We start from the raw sequence: 23,084 nt of genomic DNA on the forward strand, positions 1-23,084 counted from the left end.
ATGAACTAAGAAAAGGCCAGTGTTCAACAAGCTCACTCAGAATTGCTGCAAAAAAACCTTGTTGTTTTGTTTATTACATTATAAACTACTGAGGTGTGACACACAGAAATGGGTACACATCACGCATGAATAAAAATCTTACTAAATTCAGGGAATCTGGTTCACATAAGATATTTTTGCTTAAAAATGAAGCTTACTGCACCTAAAAGAATAGGTTCACCGCCTTCATCTATTACTAATTACATAATAAGGTTACTAGAAGGTACTCTTTAGGATGATTAATATCTGTTTAGACGCCAAGGATGAAACCAACACTGAGTTACTAAATTCCATGGGTGGGATTCTCCGACTCCCCGCCGGGTCGGAGAATTGCCAGGGGGCGGTGTGAATCCCGCCCCGCCGCTCCGACACCGGCTGCCGAATTCTCCGGCGTCGGTTTTTTGGCGGGGGTAGGATCACATAGCGCCCGTCGGGGGCCATTGGCAGTGCCTTCCCTCCCCCCACGGGGATCACGGCAGCGGTTCTGCACATGCGCCAGAACACGCTGGCATTCCCGAAGATGCGCCAACTCACGCTAGCCGGCGGTGGCCCTTCAGCACCGGTTGGCACGACGCCAACCACTCCAGCGCTGACCTAGCCCCCGGAAGTGTGGAGGATTCCGCAACTTCCGGGCGACCCGACGCCAGAGTGGTTCACGTCACTCTTTGGCGCCGGTACGGCCCGCCTGCCAGTTGGGGGAGAATCCTGGCCCATAACTCTGTCCGTAGCTAAGAGTAAAAATAATGTTTGGTGAAAGGATTTAGATTGGATCAATATAAATGTACCCAAAACAGCGTGTATGAAACTTCCTGGCAATTATTCTTTTCTTTGCCAGGCAAATATCAGGTGTCAATGGAAAACACAAAATGAACTACTTTTGGCGCACTTGAAAATGTTACTTCCAGACGATACACACCATCGACCAGATTTGTGATTACTGTCATACCATTTAGTGTCGCAAAAGAATTTTTATATCCACACAAGAAACAGATCGCAACTTAACAAGAGGGAAAAGGACTGATTTCTTAACCTCACTTAGGAAGGAATTATAAATGAGGCCCCTGTACTGATTCCACCTCTCATGGAAAATAAGAGGTGGATGCCCAGCAACTAAAGCACTTTCCTTTCTATTTCAAACACATCCAACTGTGAAGGTTTTCTGAGCAGAAATAATGTCACATGAAATCTCCGCTTTTGGTGTATGGTATTTCACCTTCAGAAAAAACAGTTTCAATTCTAAGCTGGAACTAGGTGCTAATGAACTCTGATCTCTTGGCACAAAGTGCAGATACCAAAAGGATATTTCACAATTACTCTTCCTTAATCCGAAGCATAATTATGCAACAGTATGTCAAACTCTAACTCACAATCCCTGTCAAGTGGCAAGCACCTTTTGGTTTCATATAGGTTACTCGCTATCCTGTAAAAACAAATTACAGCAGCCGGGTTACTGGATGATGTACTAATGTCAAATCACCTGGAGCGATAGACTTTAAGCCCTTCAGATGTCTCTTTCAATCATTGGTTGAAGATTCTGAAGTATAATACGAAATCTCACACCATTAAATCAGACTATTCTTATGTGCTTCACTGAGGAACGAGTTCCTCAGAGGAAGAGATAGTCTGAGAATCACAGATTGCATGGTCTATGATGAAACAATTAAAAGATGGGGTAGGACATCATGCTGAATGCCTGCCAGGCGTGTGTTATATTCTTTTTGTGAGTACAACTCACAATGGACAATGGAATTATTGAGAAATCTCATCAATAGTGGGTCTTCTGTGTGTGGTGTTGTATTTTGATTTTTCACTGCACCACGGTACACCCCCCCCCCCCCCCCCCCCCCAACCCAACCTCAGAATAGCAGACTTCTAACCGTGCCAAAAGGCTGCATTCAAAGTTAGACAGGGATTACAAACTGAGTAAGCTAGTAATAAACCTGAAATCTAAACACAGCAGCATCAGCAAATTAACTTGCAATTGTGGTAACAGTAAATACATCTAATGTCAGCTGCAGACCATATGGAGGCACCAGAAAGTGGAAATCTTATAGTGCAACGACAAAATATTCTAACAAAGACAAGCCTTTCAAGTAATTTCCCCTGTGAGATAGTTCAGCTTACCCAAGGTAGGTAGAAAATACAAATGCTGATACAGTTCCAGTTTTTGTTTCATTCTTCACCCACAGTTCCATTAGCTAACTCCTGATATTGAACCAGATTTGATTACAAACACAATACATCGTAATTGCATTCCTGCACACATTCTTCACTTCAACTTTACTTTAAGTGTCTAATCTTAAATTTTCTTTTGATATCCTTAATTACAGGTATCCACTACTAAAAAGGTAGCCCATTTATTCCTGCTTTCTTTTTTCCTGTCCGTTAACCGATTCCCAATCAATGCCCAGGATTTTGTTGAAATATATTTATGTAAAATTATAGTAATACTAGCCGGTGCTTTCAGAGTCATTCTCAGGATGGCAGGCTGTGACTAGTGAGGCACGACAGGGTTCAGTGCTTCAATCCCAGCTGTTCAGAATCTACATCAATAACTTGGATGTGGGGGTCAAATGTAATATTTCCAAGTTTGCTGATGACACAAAACTAGGTGGATGCAAAGAGGCCTCAAGCGGATTTAGAAGGGCTAAGTGAGTGGGCAAGAACATGGCAGATGGAATACAATGTGGCAAAATGTGAAGTTATCCACTTTGTCAGGAAACACAGGAATGCAAGGCATTTCGTAAATGGTGAGAGATTGGGGTGTCCAAAGGGATCTGGATGACCTTGTTCATGAGCCACTGAAGGCTAACATGCAAGTGAGCAAGCAATTGGCAAATGGTATGTTGACCATTTCTGCAAGAGGATTTGAGTACAGGAGTAAAAAGATCTTATTGCAATTGTATAGAGCCTTGATGAGACCACACCTGGAGTATCGTATACCGGTTTGGTCTTCTTCCTTAGGATAGTATATACTTGCCATGGAAGGTGTGCAAAAAATACTTTGTTAAAATTAATTTATGGGATGTGGGTGTTGCTGATTAGGCCAGTACTTATTGCTCATCCCTTATTGCCCTTCAGAAGATGGTGGTGAGTTGCCTTCTTGAACCGCTGCAGTCCCCGAGGTGTAGGTACACCCACAGTGCTGTTAGGGGGGCGAGTTCCAGCATTTCAACCCAGCCACAGTGAAGGAACGGTGCAATATTTCCAAGTCGGGTGGTGAGTAACTTGGAGGGAAAGGTCCAGGTGGTGGTGTCCCCAGGTATCTGCTATTCTTGCTCTTTTAGATGGTAGCGGTCGTGGGTTTGGAAGGTACTGCCTAAAGAACATTGGTGAGTACCATTGTAGCTGGTACACGCGGCTGCCACTGTTCGTCGGTGGTGGAGGAATTGAATGTTTGTGGAAGGGGGAGCAAATAAGCAGGCTGCTTTGTCTGGATGGTATTGGAACTTCTTGAATGTTGTTGGAGTTGCACTCATCCAGGCAAGTGGAGAGTATTCCATTACACTCCTGATTGGTGCCTTGTAGATGGTGGACAAGCTTTGGGGGGAGGGGAAATCAGGAGGTGAGTTACTCACCGTAGGATTCCTAGCCTTTGACCCGCTCTGGTAGCCACAGTATTTTTATTTATTTATTTTTACATTTTAAAGTACCCAATTATTACTTTTTTTTCAATAAAGGGGCAATTTAGTGTGGCCAATCTACCTAACCTGCACATCTTTGGGTTGTGCGGGTGAAACCCATGCAGACATGGGGAGAATGTGCAAACTCCACACGGATAATGACCCAGGGCTGGGATTCGAACCCGGGTCCTCAGCGCCGCAGTCCCAGCGCTATCAACTGTGCCACATTCCGCCCACGGTAGCCAGAGTATTTATCTGGCTAGTCCAGTTCAGTTTCAGATCAATGGTAACCCCCAAGATGTTGATTGTGGGGGATTCAGCTACGGTAATGCCATTGAATGTCATGGGGCGATGGTTAGATCCTGTCTTGTTGGAGATGGTCATTGCCTGGCGCGAAAGTAACTTGCCATTTATCAGCCCAAGTCTGGAAATTGTCCAGGTCTTGCTTCATTTGGACATGGACTGCTTCATGGACTGATCGCTGGGATGGTCCTATGAAGAAAGATTGAGGAGACTGGGTTTGTATTATCTAGAATTCAGAAGAATGAGAGCTGATCTTGCTTAAACATACAAAATCCTTACAGGCCTCAACGAAGTAAATGCAGGACATGTGTTTCCCCAGGCCAGGGAATGTGGGGGGGGGGGGGGGGGGGGGGGGTGTACAGACATGGTCACAGTCTCAGAATACGGCTCAGGCAATTTAGGAGTAAGGTGAGGAGGAATTACTTTGCTCAGGAGGTGGTGAATCTTTGGAATTATTTGCCGCAGCGGGCTATGGAGGCTCAGTCATTGAGTACATTCAAGACAGATATTGATAAATTTCTAGCTGTTAAAGATATCAAAGGATATGGGGGTAATGTGCGGAAATGCCACTGAGGTAGAGGATCATCCATGATCTAGTTGAAGGGTTGAACAGACTTGAGGGGCTAACTGGTCTATTCTGTTCCTACATCCTATGTTTCTATTTTGCAAGGTCCAAGAAAAAGGAAGCTAGGCTCAAGCAAATTGGCTCTGGTTTATTCCCTAACTCTAACAGGAAGCTGAAAGGGGAAATCAACAAAATGGATATTCATTTTTTTCTAACTGAATGCTGCAGTTATGAATTTTAGTACTGTATCCCCCTGATAACGCATGCATTTGGGTCAGATGCAGGATGCAGTGAGAATTCTGAGCTCATCAGCCTGATTTCCAACCCTTCCCTCTGTCTCTGATGGTGACTACTCTCCATCCTCAGAGCTCTTTGCTATTTATTTTCTGTCGCTCTGCTCCACTATAAATGTCCTGTGGAGAGCATTGTACAGTAACTATATTTAACATTACACTGGGATGTTCATTAACTCAAGGATGTCTATACAGAGCAAATGGACCTCAAAATCCAAATAAATAATGGTGACAGAGATTACACTGGTAATAGTAATCTTTATTGTCACAAGTAGACTTACATTAACACTGCGATTAAGTTACTGTTAAAAGCCCCTAGTCACCACATTCCGGCGCCTGTTCAGGTACACAGAGAGAATTCAGAATGTCCAATTCAACTAATTGCCCATCTTTCGAGACTTGTGGGGGGGAAACCGGAGCACCCGGATGAAACCCACGCAGACACAGGGAGAACGTGCAGACTCCACACAGACAGTGACCCGAGCCGAGAATCAAACCTGGGACCCTGGTGCTGTGAAGTAACAGTGCTATGTGCTACTGTGCTGCACCTAATAGTATCTTAGTAGAAGAATACGTTAAATTCAGTGTTGAAGTGGGGATTTTTATTTAGTACAGACTCTCAACATTTCTACCCATACGAATATTAGCAAAACAACTCTCTTTTGTTTTCCTCGTAAAATCTTGAGGACACTCGCTCCCAAATCTATGTTGTGGATCAACCTGATCATCTTCAGTAAATATATTCCATTCTGCAAATTTAGAAAACTGAGGCAAGGGGAAATGGAACCTATGGTGAGACTGAAGATATCTGCTTTGCTGTTGCTTGTTTTGCATTCCGCTATATTATTATTGTGAAGACAGGCAATTTGATAGGCTACAAATAGTTGAGAAAAAGACAAGCCTGATATGGCAATAGATTTCCTTACATGGAAATTCCCAGTCTCAGCAGAGCTAGGATGTTACATAATGGCATATCATTTCTTAGAAATAAACATGGGAAACATATATCTCTTCCATGCAATGTTTATTTTCACAATAGATACAATTCTTCAAAAAATGGATACCTTTTTTAGGGTGGATTTAGGACGGGGCAGAACTTGAGCCTTTTTCAGAGACATGCCCAGACCTCATTCTAAATTTCATATTTAGGGGCGTTAACACACCTTTGGTAGGCACATGTGCCATTAATAGTGCAATTGGGCATCTTCTCCATGAACTGTTGAGATGATTGTGTTAATGATTCAACAATGCTGATGCAGCAATGTTGAACAAACAGCAAAAGATGCCGAAGACTGGGTAGTGTGCGAAGGGGATTTGGCAGCAATGCTATCCCTCAACAATGCTGCTCGCCATTATTGGTAGTGAAAGTCACAGTGGAGGGAGGTGCTGTCAAAATAATCTTGGCAGGTTGCTGCAGTGCACCATAAAGATCACGCAAATTACAGCCTCAGTGCTACTTGGATGGACCGTGTTGATATTGACTTCAATATGAGAGGCACATATCTAACAATCTGTTCTGGATGCTGTTGAGTTTGTTGCAGCTGCAACCATCCACACATTTATGAGATGTATAAGATTATTATATTTTGGGACTGTAGCTTTAAATTTAGGGTAAATGAAGAGGGCCAGTCATGTGACCAGTTCTGAAGAGCGCCCGAAAGTACGGCTTGGATTGTTTTACTGAGAAGATGCAAGGTATTTATGTTTGGGAGACAATAGAAGCACTCTCTGAGTTGCAATGAGTAGATTCCGAGCCACCCAACACCCTAGAAAGATATTGGGCTGGATTCTCCGTTTCAGTGACTATGATCCCCACGCCAGGAAAGCTGCCATCAAAAGGCCACAGATTCACAGCCTTGCAGGGGGCTAGCAGGCAGCTGTCATGGAGCTCGCAGCTCCAGCTGCTGATACGGGCCCCCACACTTCCAGGTCAGAGGTCGCGAATGGTGGCGGCCTCAGACCTGGACCGCGGAAATAGTGCCCTCGATCGGCCGCTCGCCCGAACGAAAAAACCACAGTCCCGAATGAGCACCCCCCCCCCCCCCCCCCCCCCCCCGCCGATCGGCCCTCCCCTGACTGTGGCGGTCATGGACTTAGTCTGCAGCCGCCGCGCGGGTACCAGAGACGGTAGGACCACAGCTGGTCCAGTGTGTCGGGAATTCGGGAACGGAGAATAGCGGGGTGGGCCTCAGGTGGTGGATAATCGGCACGGCATATTCCCTGAGAACACCTCTTTTCGGGTGGCGGAGAATCGCGGAACTGGCGCCGGGCCCGATTTCATGCAGGAAACTGGATTCTCCACCCTATCGCCAAACGAGATGTTGGCATCGGGATGCAGCGAATTCAGCCCATTATTGGCATTGGATTGTGAATAGTTGTGCTGTGAACTGTCCATTTACTTCTAAGATGAAAGCGAATGAAGGTTAAGGACAGCTAATTAGCATTTCCACCTGGATACCAGGATAATACAAGGTTTCACACCTCCATAAGGAAGGGTGTAGGGAAGCTATTTTTCAGATCAAAGTGGAGGCTTTCCTACATATCAATGAATATCACAGACAACGGAAGTTATGCACAGTTAGCAGACAGAAAAGACTGTCTGACTTTGTGAGCTACATTGGGGCGGCAGTGTAGCACAGTGGTTAGCATTGTTGCTTCACGGCCATGGTCCCAGGTGCGATTCCCGCTTGGACCACTGTCTGTGCGGAGTCTGCACGTTCTCCCTGTGTCTGCGTGGGTTTCCTCAGGGTGCTCCGGTTTCCTCCCACAAGTCCCACAAGACGTGCTTGTTAGGTGAATTGGACATTTTGAATTCTTCCGCGGTGTACCCGAACAGGCGCCGGAATGCGGCGACTAGGGGATTTTCACAATAACTTCATTGCCGTGTTAATGTAAACCTACTTGTGACAATAATAAAGATTATTATTATGATTATACAACAGCCGAATGTGGGACGGAATCAGCCTCCAGTTGAAAAGAAGCAACCTGCAGCTTTCTGAGGATTCCACAAGATTTTCCCTGAAATGGCCAGGGGGAGAATTATCTGAACAGGCTTTACTGCTGGAGATAGATATAAAAACCTCTCTGAAAACTGAGGAAAGCTCCTGGAGACAGTTGCTTGAAGTTACTACCCAGCAAAGTGGGGATACAGGATCCCATTGGAGCTGGGAGCAACACTGGACAGTTTGCCGAGAATGCAATGTGTGATAAGCATAAAAAGGAAAAGTTCCTCTCTGTAGTTTAAAGTATCAGTTGCCTAGAGCAAGTGGTAATGATTTGGAATTCGCTTCCCACAAGGGTGGAAGAAACGGAGATGATCAATGATTTAAAAAGGTAGTTGGATGGGCACTTCAGCGAAATAAACTTGGCAGGCTGTAGGGATAGAGCAGAACGGGACTGACTGAGTTGCCCTACAGAGAGCTGGCATGGTCTCAATGTGTCAAACAGCTTCCTTCTGTGTCATAATGACTATGGAAAAAAGAAAATAGAGTTTCGTCAATTCTGTTTTTATTAAGTTCCTACATTGAAAGTTTTAAAACATTAAATCTTCTGTCATTCTTTCAGCTTTCAACTGGCAGTATGAATCTCCTTTTTAAAGTTCTAGGTTTCCACAGGAGTACGAACATTGATGATACCTTTGACGAGATTTATAGATGGTAGGGGCGCTTTGACAAGTCAGGTCAGCCATTCTTGGCAGAATGCCCTGTCTTTACTCTGCTCTTGTCACTATGGTGTTGTTATCATCACTGGTCCAGCTCAGATGCTGATCACTGGTGATCCTCAAGATGTTGACTACAGGAGTCTCAGCAATGATGTTGTCGTTGAAAATCAAAAAGGAGATGGCTGGGATATGTTTTATTTGAGATGGCCATTATCTGGCAGTTATATGATGGTTTCTGGTCTACGCGTCAGCCTAAGTCTGGATGTTATCCAGATCACGCTGCAGGTTAGCAAGGCCTGCTTTGTTATATAAGAAATTGATGGCGGAGCTTGGCTGCAATTAAGGCTGTGCACTCAAAAGATTGTATTCAAAAACTGTTCACTTAGTTTAATAGGCTGGATACATACTCTAGTTGATTTCTCTGCATGAAGCACAATCTAGTGCTTTAACTTTTAAATATCTCAGAGGTCCTGAACACCAGGGATGCACAAATGTCTTGTGCACCTGGCTTTCTAAGGCAGCAAATATAGGATTAACATCACATAGTTATATCAAGTCAACAGCAGAGAATCGGCCATTCGACCCAACTAGTCCATACCGTTTTTTATGCTTCGCACCTCGGTCCATCCAGCTCTATCAACATGTCCATCTTTTCCTTTCTCCCTCATATGCTTATCTAACGTCTCTATAAATGTATATATGTATGATATTTGTCTCTACCACTCCTTGCAGTAGTACATGCCACATTCTAACAACCTCTGGGTAAAGCTGTTTCTCCAGAGATCCTTATTGGTTTATTAGTTTCAGTCAAAATAGTTAATCCAATGTCAAATCATGCAAAGAAAGCAAAATATGAAGAGGGGGGAAAGGTTGGGATTACAGAGAGACCTGATAGAGCATGTTTGCATCATAAAGATCAGAGGTCACCAGGTCAGAGGTTTTTTTTATTCGTTCATGGGATATGGGCATCGTGGCTGGGCCAGCACTTAAGAGTCAACCATATTGCTGTGGAGCTGGAATCACGTGTAGGTGACCAGGCAATGACGACAGATTTCCTTCCCTAAAGGACATTCGTGAACCAGATGGGTTTTCATGACAATCGACAATGGGTTCATGGTCATCATTAGACTTTTACTTCCACGTTTTTTTAAATTGAATTTAAATTTCACCATTTGCAATGGTGGGATTCGAACCCGGGTTCCAAAAGCATTGTCCTGGGTCTCCTGGGTTACTAGTGACAATACCACTACATCACGGCCTCCTCTTGCATTGCGAGAGATTAAAGAGAAAATAACAGGAGAATGTTGTATTAACTGAATACCATTATTAGATTTATAACCTGCAGTATTTATTCTCTCGTTGAATATACTGTAGCGTACTTATTGAAATCTAAAAACTAAACTAATAACTTATGCTTGTGATAGACTTGTGTGTGCTGGTGAGTGAACTACTTGTTTTCAGTGCCACCAGCATCCATGAAGGAAAGGGCACAATGGTGGTAGCCTCAATTTAAAAAACTGATTTTGAAGTAAGCTGCTGCAGCTTCCAACACCAGCAATACACTCACCAGGGAAAAAACACAAATCTCCTGTAATGGTAAACTGACTCTTCAGCCACACAGTATTCATTTACATTCAGACATCCTTTGACATGGGCAATAACACATGAAATGGTGAGTGGAATTTTTGGTATCCATCTCTCAGTTTCAGATGGCCTCACCATTTTCACACAAACCTGCAGTGACTCCTGCCACAGCCTGTCAGTTTGCAACATTTACAAATTTCCCTTGAAAGGCTTCAGCAAGCTCACTGGCGGGACTGGTATATTGATAGAAATTCTTGCTTGAAACACATATCAGGTCCAGACAGAGTGAAAGCCATATAAAAGTAACAAAATTATCAGTTTGCGTTATGTGCGTAGCAGGTTCTGGGCTGACGCAATACAATAAATGTTACCATGCCCATAATAGAATTTATTTATGGATATTGGCCCAGAGTTTGTGATCCACAGCAAAGAAACACTTGCCTACAGCCTTTTTATTGGCTTCTAAAAATCCATTACAGTGCAATACCCTCTTACAGGAGATCTGGGACTGTGTGAATAAGGCAAAAGAAAACTGCATCTCAACCAATCAGATGTAAGAATTCATAATGAGGTGTGCAGATTCTGAACCAAAAAGTGTCAGTCAAATAGTTAATGCAATGTCAATTCATGCAAAGAAAGCAAAATAAGAGGGGAAGAAAGTTGGGAAGAAATAATTGAAATCTGAAGGAATAATATTCCACACTTGTAAAATTAATTTTCAGTGTCTGAAAAGCCATTTGCTGGTAACTAAAATTTATCACACTATTAGATCCATAGAACATAGAACATAGAACAGTATAGCACAGAACAGGCCCTTCGGCCCTCAATGTTGTGCCGAGCCATGATCACCCTACTCAAACCCACGCATCCACCCCATACCCGTAACCCAACAACCCCCCCCCCTTAACCTTACTTTTATTAGGACACTACGGGCAATTTAGCATGGCCAATCCACCTAACCCGCACATCTTTGGACTGTGGGAGGAAACCGGAGCACCCGGAGGAAACCCACGCACACAGGGGGAGGACGTGCAGACTCCACACAGACAGTGACCCAGCCGGGAATCGAACCTGGGACCCTGGAGCTGTGAAGCATTTATGCTAACCACCATGCTACCCTGCTCCACTTACACTAAACTGGACACGCTTAAAGTTTTGCTGGCAAGTTTGGTGCTTATCTAGTGGTTAAGTGCAACTTTACACGTTCAATATGTTTTAATGGTGAGTCTCTGGGAAAGGTACTAGAACAATGTAATTTTTGGAGGAGCAGGGAAACTCATACAGCAACCTCCTCATTTATGCATTTAACTGTATGTGTGAAATTGCTAGATGTTGTCTGATTGTCTGCCAATAACCACAGCATGGGGCAGCACGATGGCACAGTTCAGCATTGCTGCCTACGGCGCTGAGGACCCCGGTTCGAATCCCGGCCTGGGGCACTGGCCATGTGGAGTTTATATGTTCTCTCCGTGTCTGCGTGGGTTTCACCCCCACAACCCAAAGATGTGCAAGTTAGGTGGATTGGCCATGCTAAATTGCCCCTTAATTGGAAAAAATAATTGGGTACTCTTAAAAAAAAACCACAGCATTAAGTTTACCACAAAATCCACGCCATTGTTTGTAACTATACATTGTTTGTAACTATGCATTTATTAGGCCTCAACTATATTATCAAATTGCAATAAGTACAAATGATGTACAATGTACAGATTATCTGTGAGTTAAATATAAGGATATTCCAATGAGTTACAAAGTAATTCTAAATATGAAAGGGAACTACATAACAATTTATTCATGGCACCTAGCCTTGCTGATTCTTGCTGATAGGAGAGCTCCTGGGAACAAACATTTTGCATTGGATCACCAGTTCTGTCAAACTTCGCCACAAAATGCCTTCAATCTTTGACCAGTGAGTTTAAAATATAAAACACAGAGACAAAAGTAGTTTGTCAGACATCAATAAATATATGCAATTTCCTTCAAAATCATCTGAATGTTTTTTTTAAACCAAGGTGTTTTCCAAAATATTTGTGTTTAAACAGCGATTGTTGATGGGGTCATGCAGAAACTAGCCACAAAGTCAAACAATGTGAAGGCATTCATTAACAGTAATGTAGGAAGCTTTGGCATATGCAAATCAGCCAATTTACTCAATGGAAAGAATACAAACATGGTGTTGGTTAAATTTCTTGATAAACTCAGAGGAATTCAGAATGTGAGGCATCAGAGAACTTCAAACCGTGCTCCCACATCCTTTGCCACTACACAAGAAGCAGGTATCTCTAGGACAAGGGTTGGCAATCTTTTTTACCAGAGGAGCCTTGTTAAAGAAAATTGCCTGAAGTAAAGCTACAGGATGAAAAACATTAAAGAAAGGAGTAATGTCATAAGCATATCGAGAAGAAAATTGTTTGATGAGACTCACTAACACACTAACAACTTGCATTTATATAGCACCATTAATGTAGGCAAGCGTTTTACATAACCCTGGACTCCCTTGTAGATCAAATAAATCTCTCCCTAACTCAGCCTTGAATATATTCAATGACCCAGCTTCCACTGCTCTGAGGGAACAGAATGTCAAAACCCAACAACCCTCTGGAGAAGAAATTCTTCCTCATCTCTGTCTTAATTGGGTGACCCCTTATTTTTAAATGCGCCCACTAGTTGAAGATTCACCGCACAAGATTAAACTTCTTCTCGGCATCTATAGTGTCCAGCTCCCATCTTACATGATTCAATAAGGTTACTTATCATTCTTCCAAACTGCAATGAGAATTGGCTCAATCTTTCCTCATAAGACAACCCCTTCATCCGCATAATCAACTTCGTGAAACTTCACAGAATTGCCTCCCATGCAAGTATCCCTTTAAATAATATTTTGCTGCCAAAGTGGGCTACTATTCTTGGAATGATTTTTGTGTCTTCTACTGTGAAGTCAGGTACAAATTACTTATTCAAAACCTCTGCCATTTCTTTGTTTCCCCTTATTAATTTAAAGTCCATTCATCTTAAGGTTCACATTAGGTACTCTTTTTATTCACACATCGAAGCCTTCATTGCCGGTTTTGTATTTCTTGCTAGCTTTCTCTTATTCTCTCATTTCCCCCCCTTAATTATTTCTTTAGTCATCTATTGCTAATTTCTAAAGTTCTACCAATCTTCTGGGCTATTACTAATCATTTCAGCCTCGTACTCTTTTTCTTTCAATTTGATACCATCCGTTCATTCGACACAATGGTGCATCCTCCTCATAAACTCTTTATTTTTCAATGGAATCTATTTCTGTTGAAAATTATGGAATACCTTCTTAAATGCTGCTACCGTCTTAACTTTTAACACATTTTCCTATTCCAATTCAGCCAACTCATACTCTTCAAATCTTGTAATTGTCCTTATTTAAGCTTTAAGACATTTGTTTCTGACCCATGTTTCTCATCCTCAATCTAAAATTCTATCATATTATGAGCACTCTTACCTAGAGAATCCTTTACCACGAGGTCATTAATTATTCCTGTCTCATTCCACATTATCAGGTCTAAAATAGTACCTTTCTTACAGGCCTCTATTATTTCTTGGTTTATACTCTTCTACAATTTAGCTGCTGTCAGTGGGGCAATAAACCAATCTCAACAGTGACTTATATCTTATGCTATTCTTATTTCCACCCAAACTGATTCTAAATTTTGATCCTCCAAACAAAGATACTTTCTCATTACTGTACTGATCTCATTGTTCATTAACAGAGCTACCCTTCCCCCTTTTCTTTTCTTCCGATTCTTCTAAAATGTCAGACACTCTTGAATGTTCAGGTTTCAGCTCTGGTTACTTTGCTATCATAGCCTGAATTTTAGAAGAATCAGAGACTCCAAGCACCTTCAAAATTGATGGGTGGAGCACACATCCAGAAATTCCAACCCCCATTTCCATAGATCTATTTTCACCAGAGTGGGACATGACTCCCATATATGGGAACCTTGAATTCAATCGGTGATGAGTTCAAACAGACAGCACTTTACTGGAGCAAGGGCCTTATCCTGCAGTATGCAGGTTATGAATGAGAAGTGCTCTTGAAGGGTGGATAAGATCCGTAAACTATCAAGGTGTCAAGTTATTTAATTGGCCTGCCCTTTAAAGGTTGAAAAGAATGCCTACCTTTGTTTGAGAGTTGAAAATAATCTGTTCTAGTAGTAGTTTCAAAAGCTGTTTGTTGACATTATCCTAAGTGCTATTTATGGTATTAATGATTGGCTGCTTTCCACAGCCTATCATTATCAGAATTTGAGGTTGTAAGTTCCCAGTTTGATTAGCAACTCGTAGGGGTTATTAACGGGGTTAGGAATACAAATATTTGTTCTTACAAGGGATTAAGTACCTGAGGGAATTTAAACATACTGAATGAGATTTCATGAATGGAGCTTTTTTTAAAATCCAGTGAAGTCCATGATATACTATATTTCATTTCATTTAAAGTCAGCATGACTCCTGAGATAGGCCTATGGTGGACACTTGGTGAATTAGCATGGAGGGTGTGTAAGGGCAAAGGGCGGGGAGACAAGAGTTGCCACCAAATTGGCATATTGGGCTATAATGAACAATGGGGATGGATGTGAGTTGTGAGTAAGATATCGTATGAGCAATAAGGGGCCATGTGAATGTCTAGGAAGCAAGGTTTGGTACGGAGAGTATGAGGGGCCATTTGGGGTAGGTGGGAGCATGATTGGTATGAGTTGGCGTGTATTTATTTCCTAAATGCTTTTAATAAGGTGCCACACAAAAGGTTAATAGGCAAGATTATAGGCAAGGGTTCACCATGTTGGGGGCAATATATTAGCATGGATCGAGGATCTCTCACTGGATAGGAAACAGAGTGGGCATAAACAGACCATTTTCAAATTGGCAGGCAGTGCACAATGGAATGCTGCAAGGATCAGTGCTGGAGTGTAAGCTATTTATAATCTATATTAAAGACTTAGATGAAGAGGCAGAGAGTAATGTATCTAAATTTGCTGATGATACAAAGCTAGGTGGAAAGGTAAGCTGTCGGGTGGACATAAAGAGATACAAACAAGTTAAGTGAGTGGGCAACAAGATAGCAGATGGAGTACAAAGTAAGGAAATGTGAAGCTACACGCTTTGGTTGTAAGAATAGAAAAGCAGAATATTTTTGGAAAGGTGAGAAACTTGTAAGTTTTGAGGTTCAAAGGGATTTGGGTGTGTCAATGCAAGGATGCAGAAAGTTAGCATGCAAGTACATCAAGCAATTTCAAATGCAAATTGCACGTCGGCCTACTACAAAGGGATTGGAGGACAGGAATAAAGAAGTCTTGCTACAATTGTACAGGGTTTTGCTGAGACCACATCTGGAGTATTGCGTGCAGTTTTGGTCTCCACATTTAACAAAAGATACACTTACATTGGGGGTATCACAGTGAAGGTTCGCTAAATTGGTCCCTGGGATGAGAGGGTTGTCCTATGGTGAGAAACTGAGTAAACTGGGCCTCCCAAGATTAGACAAATGAGTGGCTCAATCTCAATAAATAAAGATTCTGAAAGGGCATGAAAGGGTGAACGCTGAGAGGTTGTTTCGACTGGTTAAGGAATCTAAAACATGAGGACACAGTCGCAAGATCATTTAGAACTGGGATGAGAAGAAATTACTTTACTCAAAGGGTCATGAATCTTTGGAATTCTCTACTCCAGACCAAAAATCCCTCTATCTTAGCCTGAAATGGATTCAACATCAAGCATCTATTCTCTACCCCAGAGGGTAGAGAATAGATGCTCGATGTTGAACCCATTTCAGGCTAAGATAGAGGGATTTTTGGTCTCTCAGGGAATCAAGGGATACGGGAAGTGGGCAGGAACATTGAGCTGAAACCTCTGTTCAAATATAATCGCACTGTGCGACGTCGGGTGGTGGTTATGTGGTGAGCAGTCGCATACGCAGTGGCTCCTGGCAGGGTACTTTGCTTTTGGCCCTTCTCGCCCAGTTTATGGGTGATGTTCTGGAGGGAAATTTGGGTAGGTTGATGGGATAAGGGCCCCAGATCAAAGTAATGCCCAATAAGTATAATGCAAGGCAGCAGAGGGACAAAGAAATGTCGTCGGACTCAGATGCCCCTCGAGCCTCGTTGGTGGATAAAATGGCAGAGGCTCCTGCTATGACTTTGGCCACTCCGTGGATGGTTGAGATGCTGGCAAGCTTCTTGGTGGATGAATTCAAAAAGCAACGGCAGGCGGTCTCCGAGGACCTTGAGAAGGCTATGGAAGGGGCTCTAGCTCCCATCCATGCGGCCTTGGAGAAGATAGATTGGAAGATTGAGGGGCAAGGCGTGGTGATACAAAGGGTGGAGCTGGCACTCTCAGACCAGAGTGACAAGATTGTTTCCCTGGAGATGGAGATGGCATTGCTGAAGGCCAAGGTGGACGATCTGGAAAACTGCCTCAGATGGCAAAACTGGAGGGCCCAAATCCTACAGACTATATGTCCAAGATGTTTGGGATGATGGTGAGGGAGAGGGGATTGCCATCCCCTCCTGAATTGGACCGGGCCCATTGGTCGCTAGGTCAGAAGCCCCGATCTGGGTGATCATCGATAGGTTTCACAGATACCAGACAAGGAACACGTTCTGAGGTGGACGAAGGACCATCGAGACTCGAAATGGAAGGGCCACGCTATCAGGATATATCAGGACATGGGAGCAGATCTGGTTAGAAGGCGTAAGGGTTAAAAATAAAACTAAAAATAATGTGCGATTTGGTGTGGTGTACCGGCTCGTCATCGAGTAACTTCAAGAGAGAGATTATTACTTTGATGCACCGGAGGAAGTGGATGAGTTTGTAACGAAACAGGGAATGGGGGGCGAACTAATTTGTGAATTGTTAGGTGCATTTGTATCTGTATTTATTGTGGGAATTTTGTGTTGTGGGTGAGGGAGTACGGTTATGGGAATTTGCTGGGGGATTTGCTCAGGACACAACTGGAGATTATAGTTCATATTTATGGGGTTGTTAAATGTGTGTTAAGTTTTCTTTCTCCCCCTATCCTTTAAAGTTGGATGTGGACAGGGGGCTGGTTGTTGGTATGATTACTTTTCTGGTTTTTACCCTGTGCAGGGGTCACCTTGTTAGCTATGAAGTTATTTAATGGGAACGGAGGAGTACGGGTATCCGCAGCTCATTTCTTCAGGTTTTTCTTAAGCTGATGAGCGAAAGATCTTTGTTTTTGATTCGTCTGGAGTTGGTGGTGGGGAGTGAGGGAGGTAAGGGGCCTTTGTTCTCCCTTGGGCTGTTGTTTGTTGATTGAGGTGTGGTATGGTTGGAAAGTGGGGTGGGAAGGAGGGGAGTGGGGAGGGTTGAATGCTAACAGTGACAAATTCTTTGTTTTTTGTTCTGGTCTTACGAGGAGTTTTGCAGGCCTGAAATTGACGCTCGCTAAGTTGCGGCTGGACTACCTCACACGATGTGTGTGTGTGTGTGTGTGTGTGTGTGTGTGTGTGGGGGGGGGGGGGGGGGGGGGGGGGGGGGTGCTGCTGTCCGGTTGATAACTTTGAATGTAAGGGGGCTAAACGGCCCTGTCAAAACGTCACGGGTGTTTGCGCATCTGAGAAGTTTGAAGGCTGATGTGTTGTTTTTACAGGGGACCAATTTATAGATCAGGGAACAAACAAGGTTGTGGAATGGCTGGGTGAGGCAGGTACACCATTTGGGTTTCAATGGCAGGACCCGGTGGGCTGCAGTGTTGATCTAGAAGAAGTTATCTTTTTCAGCTGCTAAAATATTGGCAGACCCAGGCGGGAGGTATGCAATTATCACTGGATCGTTGGCGGGTATGTGGGTGGTACTAGTCAATGTGAATGCACTGAAATGGGATGATACAGCTTCTATTCAGGATCTGGATTCACATCAATTATTCTGGTGGGGGGATGGGGAGAGAGTTCAATTGCGTTTTGGATCCTAGGTTGGATAGATCAAGTCCTAAGTCTCTGAGTCCACCAGGGGTTGTGAAGACGATATTGGTATTTATGGAAAGGGTGGGGGGAGGGTGCAGACCCGTGGAGGTTCAGGTATCCCAGGGATAAGGAGTTTTCTTTTCTCTCACACGTCGGTCGGATCTACGCCCGGATTGACTTCTTTTTGGTGGATAGATCTCTTCTCCCTGGAGTGAAGGGACGGGATATTCAGCGATTGTTACCTCGGATTTTGCTCCGCACTTTGTGGATTTGATGTTGGAGTTGGGCCCCGCTCAGCTATCTTTGTGGAGATTGGACACGGCGTTACTGGTGGACAAGGGATTCTGTGAGTGTATATCCTCCGCCATTGGGGAATACATTGGGTTCAATAGGAATGAGGCTGTTTCACCTTCCACATTGTGGGAGGCTTTGAAAGCAGTTATTAGGGGGGGGGGATAAATATCCTACAAAGTGCATAGGGATAAATCTGGAAGGGTGGAGAAGCAAAAGCTGGTGGATTCCATTCTCGAGGTGGCCCACCAGTACTCGATTGCCCCGAGACCGGAGTTATTGGCAAGCAGGAAGAAATTGCAGATGAATTTTGATTTGCTCTCGACAGGCAAGGTGGTGAACTAGCTGCGGCCCTCGAGGGGAACATTCTACAAATATGGGGAAAAGGCCAGTCGTCTTTTGGTGCACCAGCTGAGGCAGCAGGCTGCCGACTGGGAGTGCAGACATGGGATTCGAATGGTGAGTGGTTTTGCTCATGGCCGGAAGTTGTCGGCCAACATACAGAGATTTTCAAATGACGTTATGTCCCCCTTCCCAGAGGTGATTATTTTAATAGACACTGAAAAAACGTTTGATAGGGTCGAGTGGGAGTACCTATTTGAAAAGGTTTGGCTTTGAGCCAAAATTTACACCACAAATCCAGTTCTTGCACAAGGCCCCCACCACAACTATGTGTACGAATACCCTGAGTTCAGGTTACTTCAGGTGGAATGAGGTTCTTCACAGGGTCAACTCGACCTCCACTTGTGCTGGGCTCAGCTTGATCCAGTTCAAGGTGGCGCACAAGGCACATTGACCAGGGTGCAGATGAGTGGGTTCTTCCCAGATGTGGAAGATTGGTGCAATCGCTGTGCTAGAGGACTGGCAAATCATATGCACGTGTTCTGGTCTTGTTCTAAGCTTCTGGGTCTCCTTTTTCAGCAGCGTGTCGGGGATTTTGAGTAATCCGCTTGAGCCGTGTCTGTTGGTGGCTATTTTCGGTGTGTCAAACTCGCCGCTGCTGCAGACGGGGTGAAGGTGGACGTTCTTACCTTCGCCTCATTAATAGCCCAGAGGCGAGTTCGACTTGGGTGTAGGTCCCCGGTACCACCCAGTACCTTGGCCTGGCTGAGTGATCTGATGGAACTTTTGTTTCTTGAGACAGTGGAATATACCATGAGGGGGGGGGGGGGGGGGAGTCGGTGGAAGGGTTCTACTCACGGTGGCTGACTTTCATCTCCTTTTTCATGGCATTGTGCATCGCCAGTTGTTGAGGGAGGTGTTGGTTTGTGTTAAGTTTTGTTATTTATGGGGGGGTTGGAGTGGTGGTTGTGGGTAGGTGTATTTTGCAATGGTGTTTGTTATATGTTATTGTTTTGTTTTTACCTTGTTATAATGAAAAACCTTGCTGAATAAAAATATATTTTTTAAAAAGCCATGATCGTATTGAATGGCTTGACGGTGTATGTAGACCATTCGTGCTCCAACTTCTTGTTTTCTCGTGTATGGGCATTGGGGGGGGGGGGGGGGGGGGGGGGGGAGGAGAGGAGAGGAGAGGAGGAGAGAGAGAGAGAGAGAGAGAGAGAGAGAGAGAGAGAAAGAGTTTAGGCATGTGAGGGATGAAGACTTTAGGGCCTAATATTTTAGAAAATAAATGGGATGAACTCCCAGAGATGTGAGTGTCACTGGCTGGGCCAGTATTTATTGTCCATCACTAATTACCCTTAAACTGAGTGGCTTGCTGAGGGTAGTTAGGAGTCAACCACAATGCTGTGCATCTGGAGTCATATGTAGGCCAGACCAGGTAAGGATGGCAGATTTCCTTCCCTAAAGGGCATTAATGAACCAGATGGGTTTTTATGATAATCAACAATGGTTCCATGGTCATCATTAATTTTTTTAACTCCAAATTTTATTTGGTTCAAACTTCACCATCTGCAGTGGTGGGATTCGAACCCAGGTCCTCAGAGCATTGCTGTTGGGTCTGTGGATTACTAATACCATTATGCCACCATCTCCCCCTCACATGCAGAATAAGGTGATTGGCACCGTGCACACCAGATGAACATTAATAGAATGAAAGCCTTTCCCACTCATAAAAGTTAGGTGGTTGACATACAGGGTTTTGAGTGCTATCTGCTTCTGTCAGTTGCTGCTTGCACATTTGGGAACCATCCAGGCTGCAACTCGCTCTTTCCCATAGCTTCTCTGATTCCACTGGGAAGAATATGAATTGTGCAGTCCTCCTGAACAGAGTATCAGTGACCTTTTTGCTGCGGTGATGAGTTGTGGCCTGCATAATGTGGGAAAGGTCACCAGATACTACCTTGAAGAATCCAGTGGCAAAGAATTTCAAAGCAGTAGTGACCTTAACTGGTAGAGACAATGCTGTTTACCTGGTTGAAGTAGGTCGCCCTTCTGCTGCCAGCAGCTGACAACTTTTTCCAAAGCCAGTGGGTGGGATGGGGTTAGTAGATTAACAGTCTTCTGAGAAGCAGTTATGATTAATAAAAGATCTTCCCTCTTCTCTGAACCTCAGTAAGTTGAGATGTGCATACAAAGAGAAAAGAATTTCTGTGACACCTCACTCTAAGTGGCTCCAATCTAGCATGCTCCATCTACTATTTATAGTAAAGGAATAGAGGGATTTCCCACTGGGAAATTCATGTCCCCAATCCAAAGCTATACTTCTAACAGAGCTGAATAAAAGTAGCAATACAACTGATTGAACTCCACAGCACTCTGTGTAAGGAAAGTAACACCACTGCTCAGTTGCAGTAACCCAAACAACCTCCCCCCGCAAGCAGTACCCACCTCAAACATTATCTTACTGTTCTTCTTCTTGTCAATTGTACATTTTGGCTGTATAAAAAGTTTGGAGTGGAGGTTGGGAAAATAGGTCAGAGGGATTAGCCATGCCTACTTCATCACCCATTTAAAGGGGCTGACAATCTTGTGGTGATATGCAACAGCCCTCCCTAATCTACCCATTCACGGCACCAAATCAGGTAGAAATTCTAAGGAAAATCCAACACTATTCTCTGATCAACCATCAATTTCGGAATGTTATAGTTACAGTATAAATGTTCATACTTGGTTTCATGCACAATATTCCTTGCAACTATGCCAAACTAGTCACATCTTGTTAAAATTTTATTTTAAGACAAAACATCCAGTTTGCCAGTAACCTAACTACTGAACTAAAAACTAAAAATACATTTCAGCGCTTTGCTGTTGTTGAAGCAATGTGCCAGATGTAGTACAAGTCATCAAAAGGTCACTGATCTGAAGGTTTCTCTCCACAGATGCTGCCTGACCTGCTGAATATTTTGAGCATTTTTTGCTTTCATGCGAGATGTCTTACTCTACTGTATTAAAGTGGCTAACATATTAATACAAAACAAAATACATAGATTACTGTAGATTCATTAATATTACCAAAACCGTGCACTTCATCTATCACTGCTTTAAGACTTCTTTTTTCTATCTTTTCTGTCCTCCTCGTGCTGGTTCAATGCAGTTCAAAGTCAGTGGCAGCCCACAGTGCATTCCCCAATTGAGTATCACCATACTGTTTAACTATATGCATGCAGTGGAGAGGGATCATCACAAGTGAGCCCCACCTTGAGTTCACCCAATGTCCACATACAAACACACACATACACTTTGCTTGGTGTGGTTTGGCTCTCGGAGCGATGGAAAAGCTGAACACTGCATGGGACATTTTTTTGCATCTGCCCCCTCTTTGTTGTCATTACTCTGCGAGAAGTGCAGTGGAATCCCTGTCAAAACCTATGCTGGCAAAGCAGGAGCCGGTCCAAGAACTTTCCTAGCCAGTAGTTCTAATATTATTAGAGTTAATGTTAAAACCCAAAAGTGTAATGGAGCAGAAAGTAGAAGTGCTGACGCAGAAATAGTCTGGGTCACCAATTATATCCACACAAACACACACTATGGAAAAATTATGTGAAAAAAAGACGTGTTTAGCAAACCATAGTTTGATCCATTCTGCATTCCTTCCCCACTCTACTCAGCCCTACCCAAGGAATCCATGAGAACATTCATGGAATGTTCACATTACAATTAAACACGTACTGCAGCTTGTAGCTCAGCAAAGAATGTACTGCCAAATAAACAAATAAATCAAACATTGCATTCAAAGAGTGACCTTACCAGAAAATTCAAATGATAAAATGAAAACATTTTTCTTACCAATCATATGATTTGCAACATGGATCTGTATTTCCCGTTCAGTCTCAAAAGTCATCTGGCATTTGATGCACTGATAGGTCTTCTTCTGTCCGACAATTATAAGATGAAGGAAACTATTATTTACTCATTTATTTATTAAGTGTACTCATTCAGCACTGTTTATTTAAAGTTGTCATTCATGTGCGCTTTGCCTGAATGCAGGTCCTTCACGCACTGAAGCTGATGCTTCAACTTGCACTGTTTTGCTGGACAGTACTGTTTTGCTGGACAGTATTTTTGTCCGTGGTGCCCTTCCAAATTTAACTCAGCCAGAACAGGAATTAAAACCATGGTTTTGGCCAGGAGTGTCTCCCACTCTTAATGCCAGCCACTGCCATGTTGGCATGGATTTGCAGGTTGATACTCAACCTGGTGGCTGTGTTATGAACACACCGGCCTTGGCCATCGAGTACTGAGGCAGCACAGCTTGGGTCACTGTCTGTATGGAGTCTGCACGTTCTCCCAGTGTCTGCGTGGGTTTCTTCCGGGTGTTCCGGTTTCCTCCCCACAGTCCAAAGATGTGCAGGTTAGCTGGATTGG

General features: G+C 43.6%; 1 protein-coding gene across 3 annotated transcripts in view; it reads right to left on the bottom strand.

Annotated features, from left to right (window-relative positions):
* Window positions 1-23,084, bottom strand: part of znf423 (zinc finger protein 423) — a 423,129-nt gene that overhangs the window by 191,702 nt on the left and 208,343 nt on the right. For 2 of the 3 annotated variants that reach the window (XM_038806675.1, XM_038806673.1), the window contains exon 5: window positions 22,506-22,590. In XM_038806675.1, the coding sequence (XP_038662603.1) occupies window positions 22,506-22,590 (85 nt within the window). The remainder of the gene's footprint in view (window positions 1-22,505; window positions 22,591-23,084) is intronic. The other variant, XM_038806674.1, reaches the window with a different exon arrangement.

Source organism: Scyliorhinus canicula, chromosome 9, assembly GCF_902713615.1.
Source record: "Scyliorhinus canicula chromosome 9, sScyCan1.1, whole genome shotgun sequence".
NCBI classification, from domain to species: domain Eukaryota; kingdom Metazoa; phylum Chordata; class Chondrichthyes; order Carcharhiniformes; family Scyliorhinidae; genus Scyliorhinus; species Scyliorhinus canicula.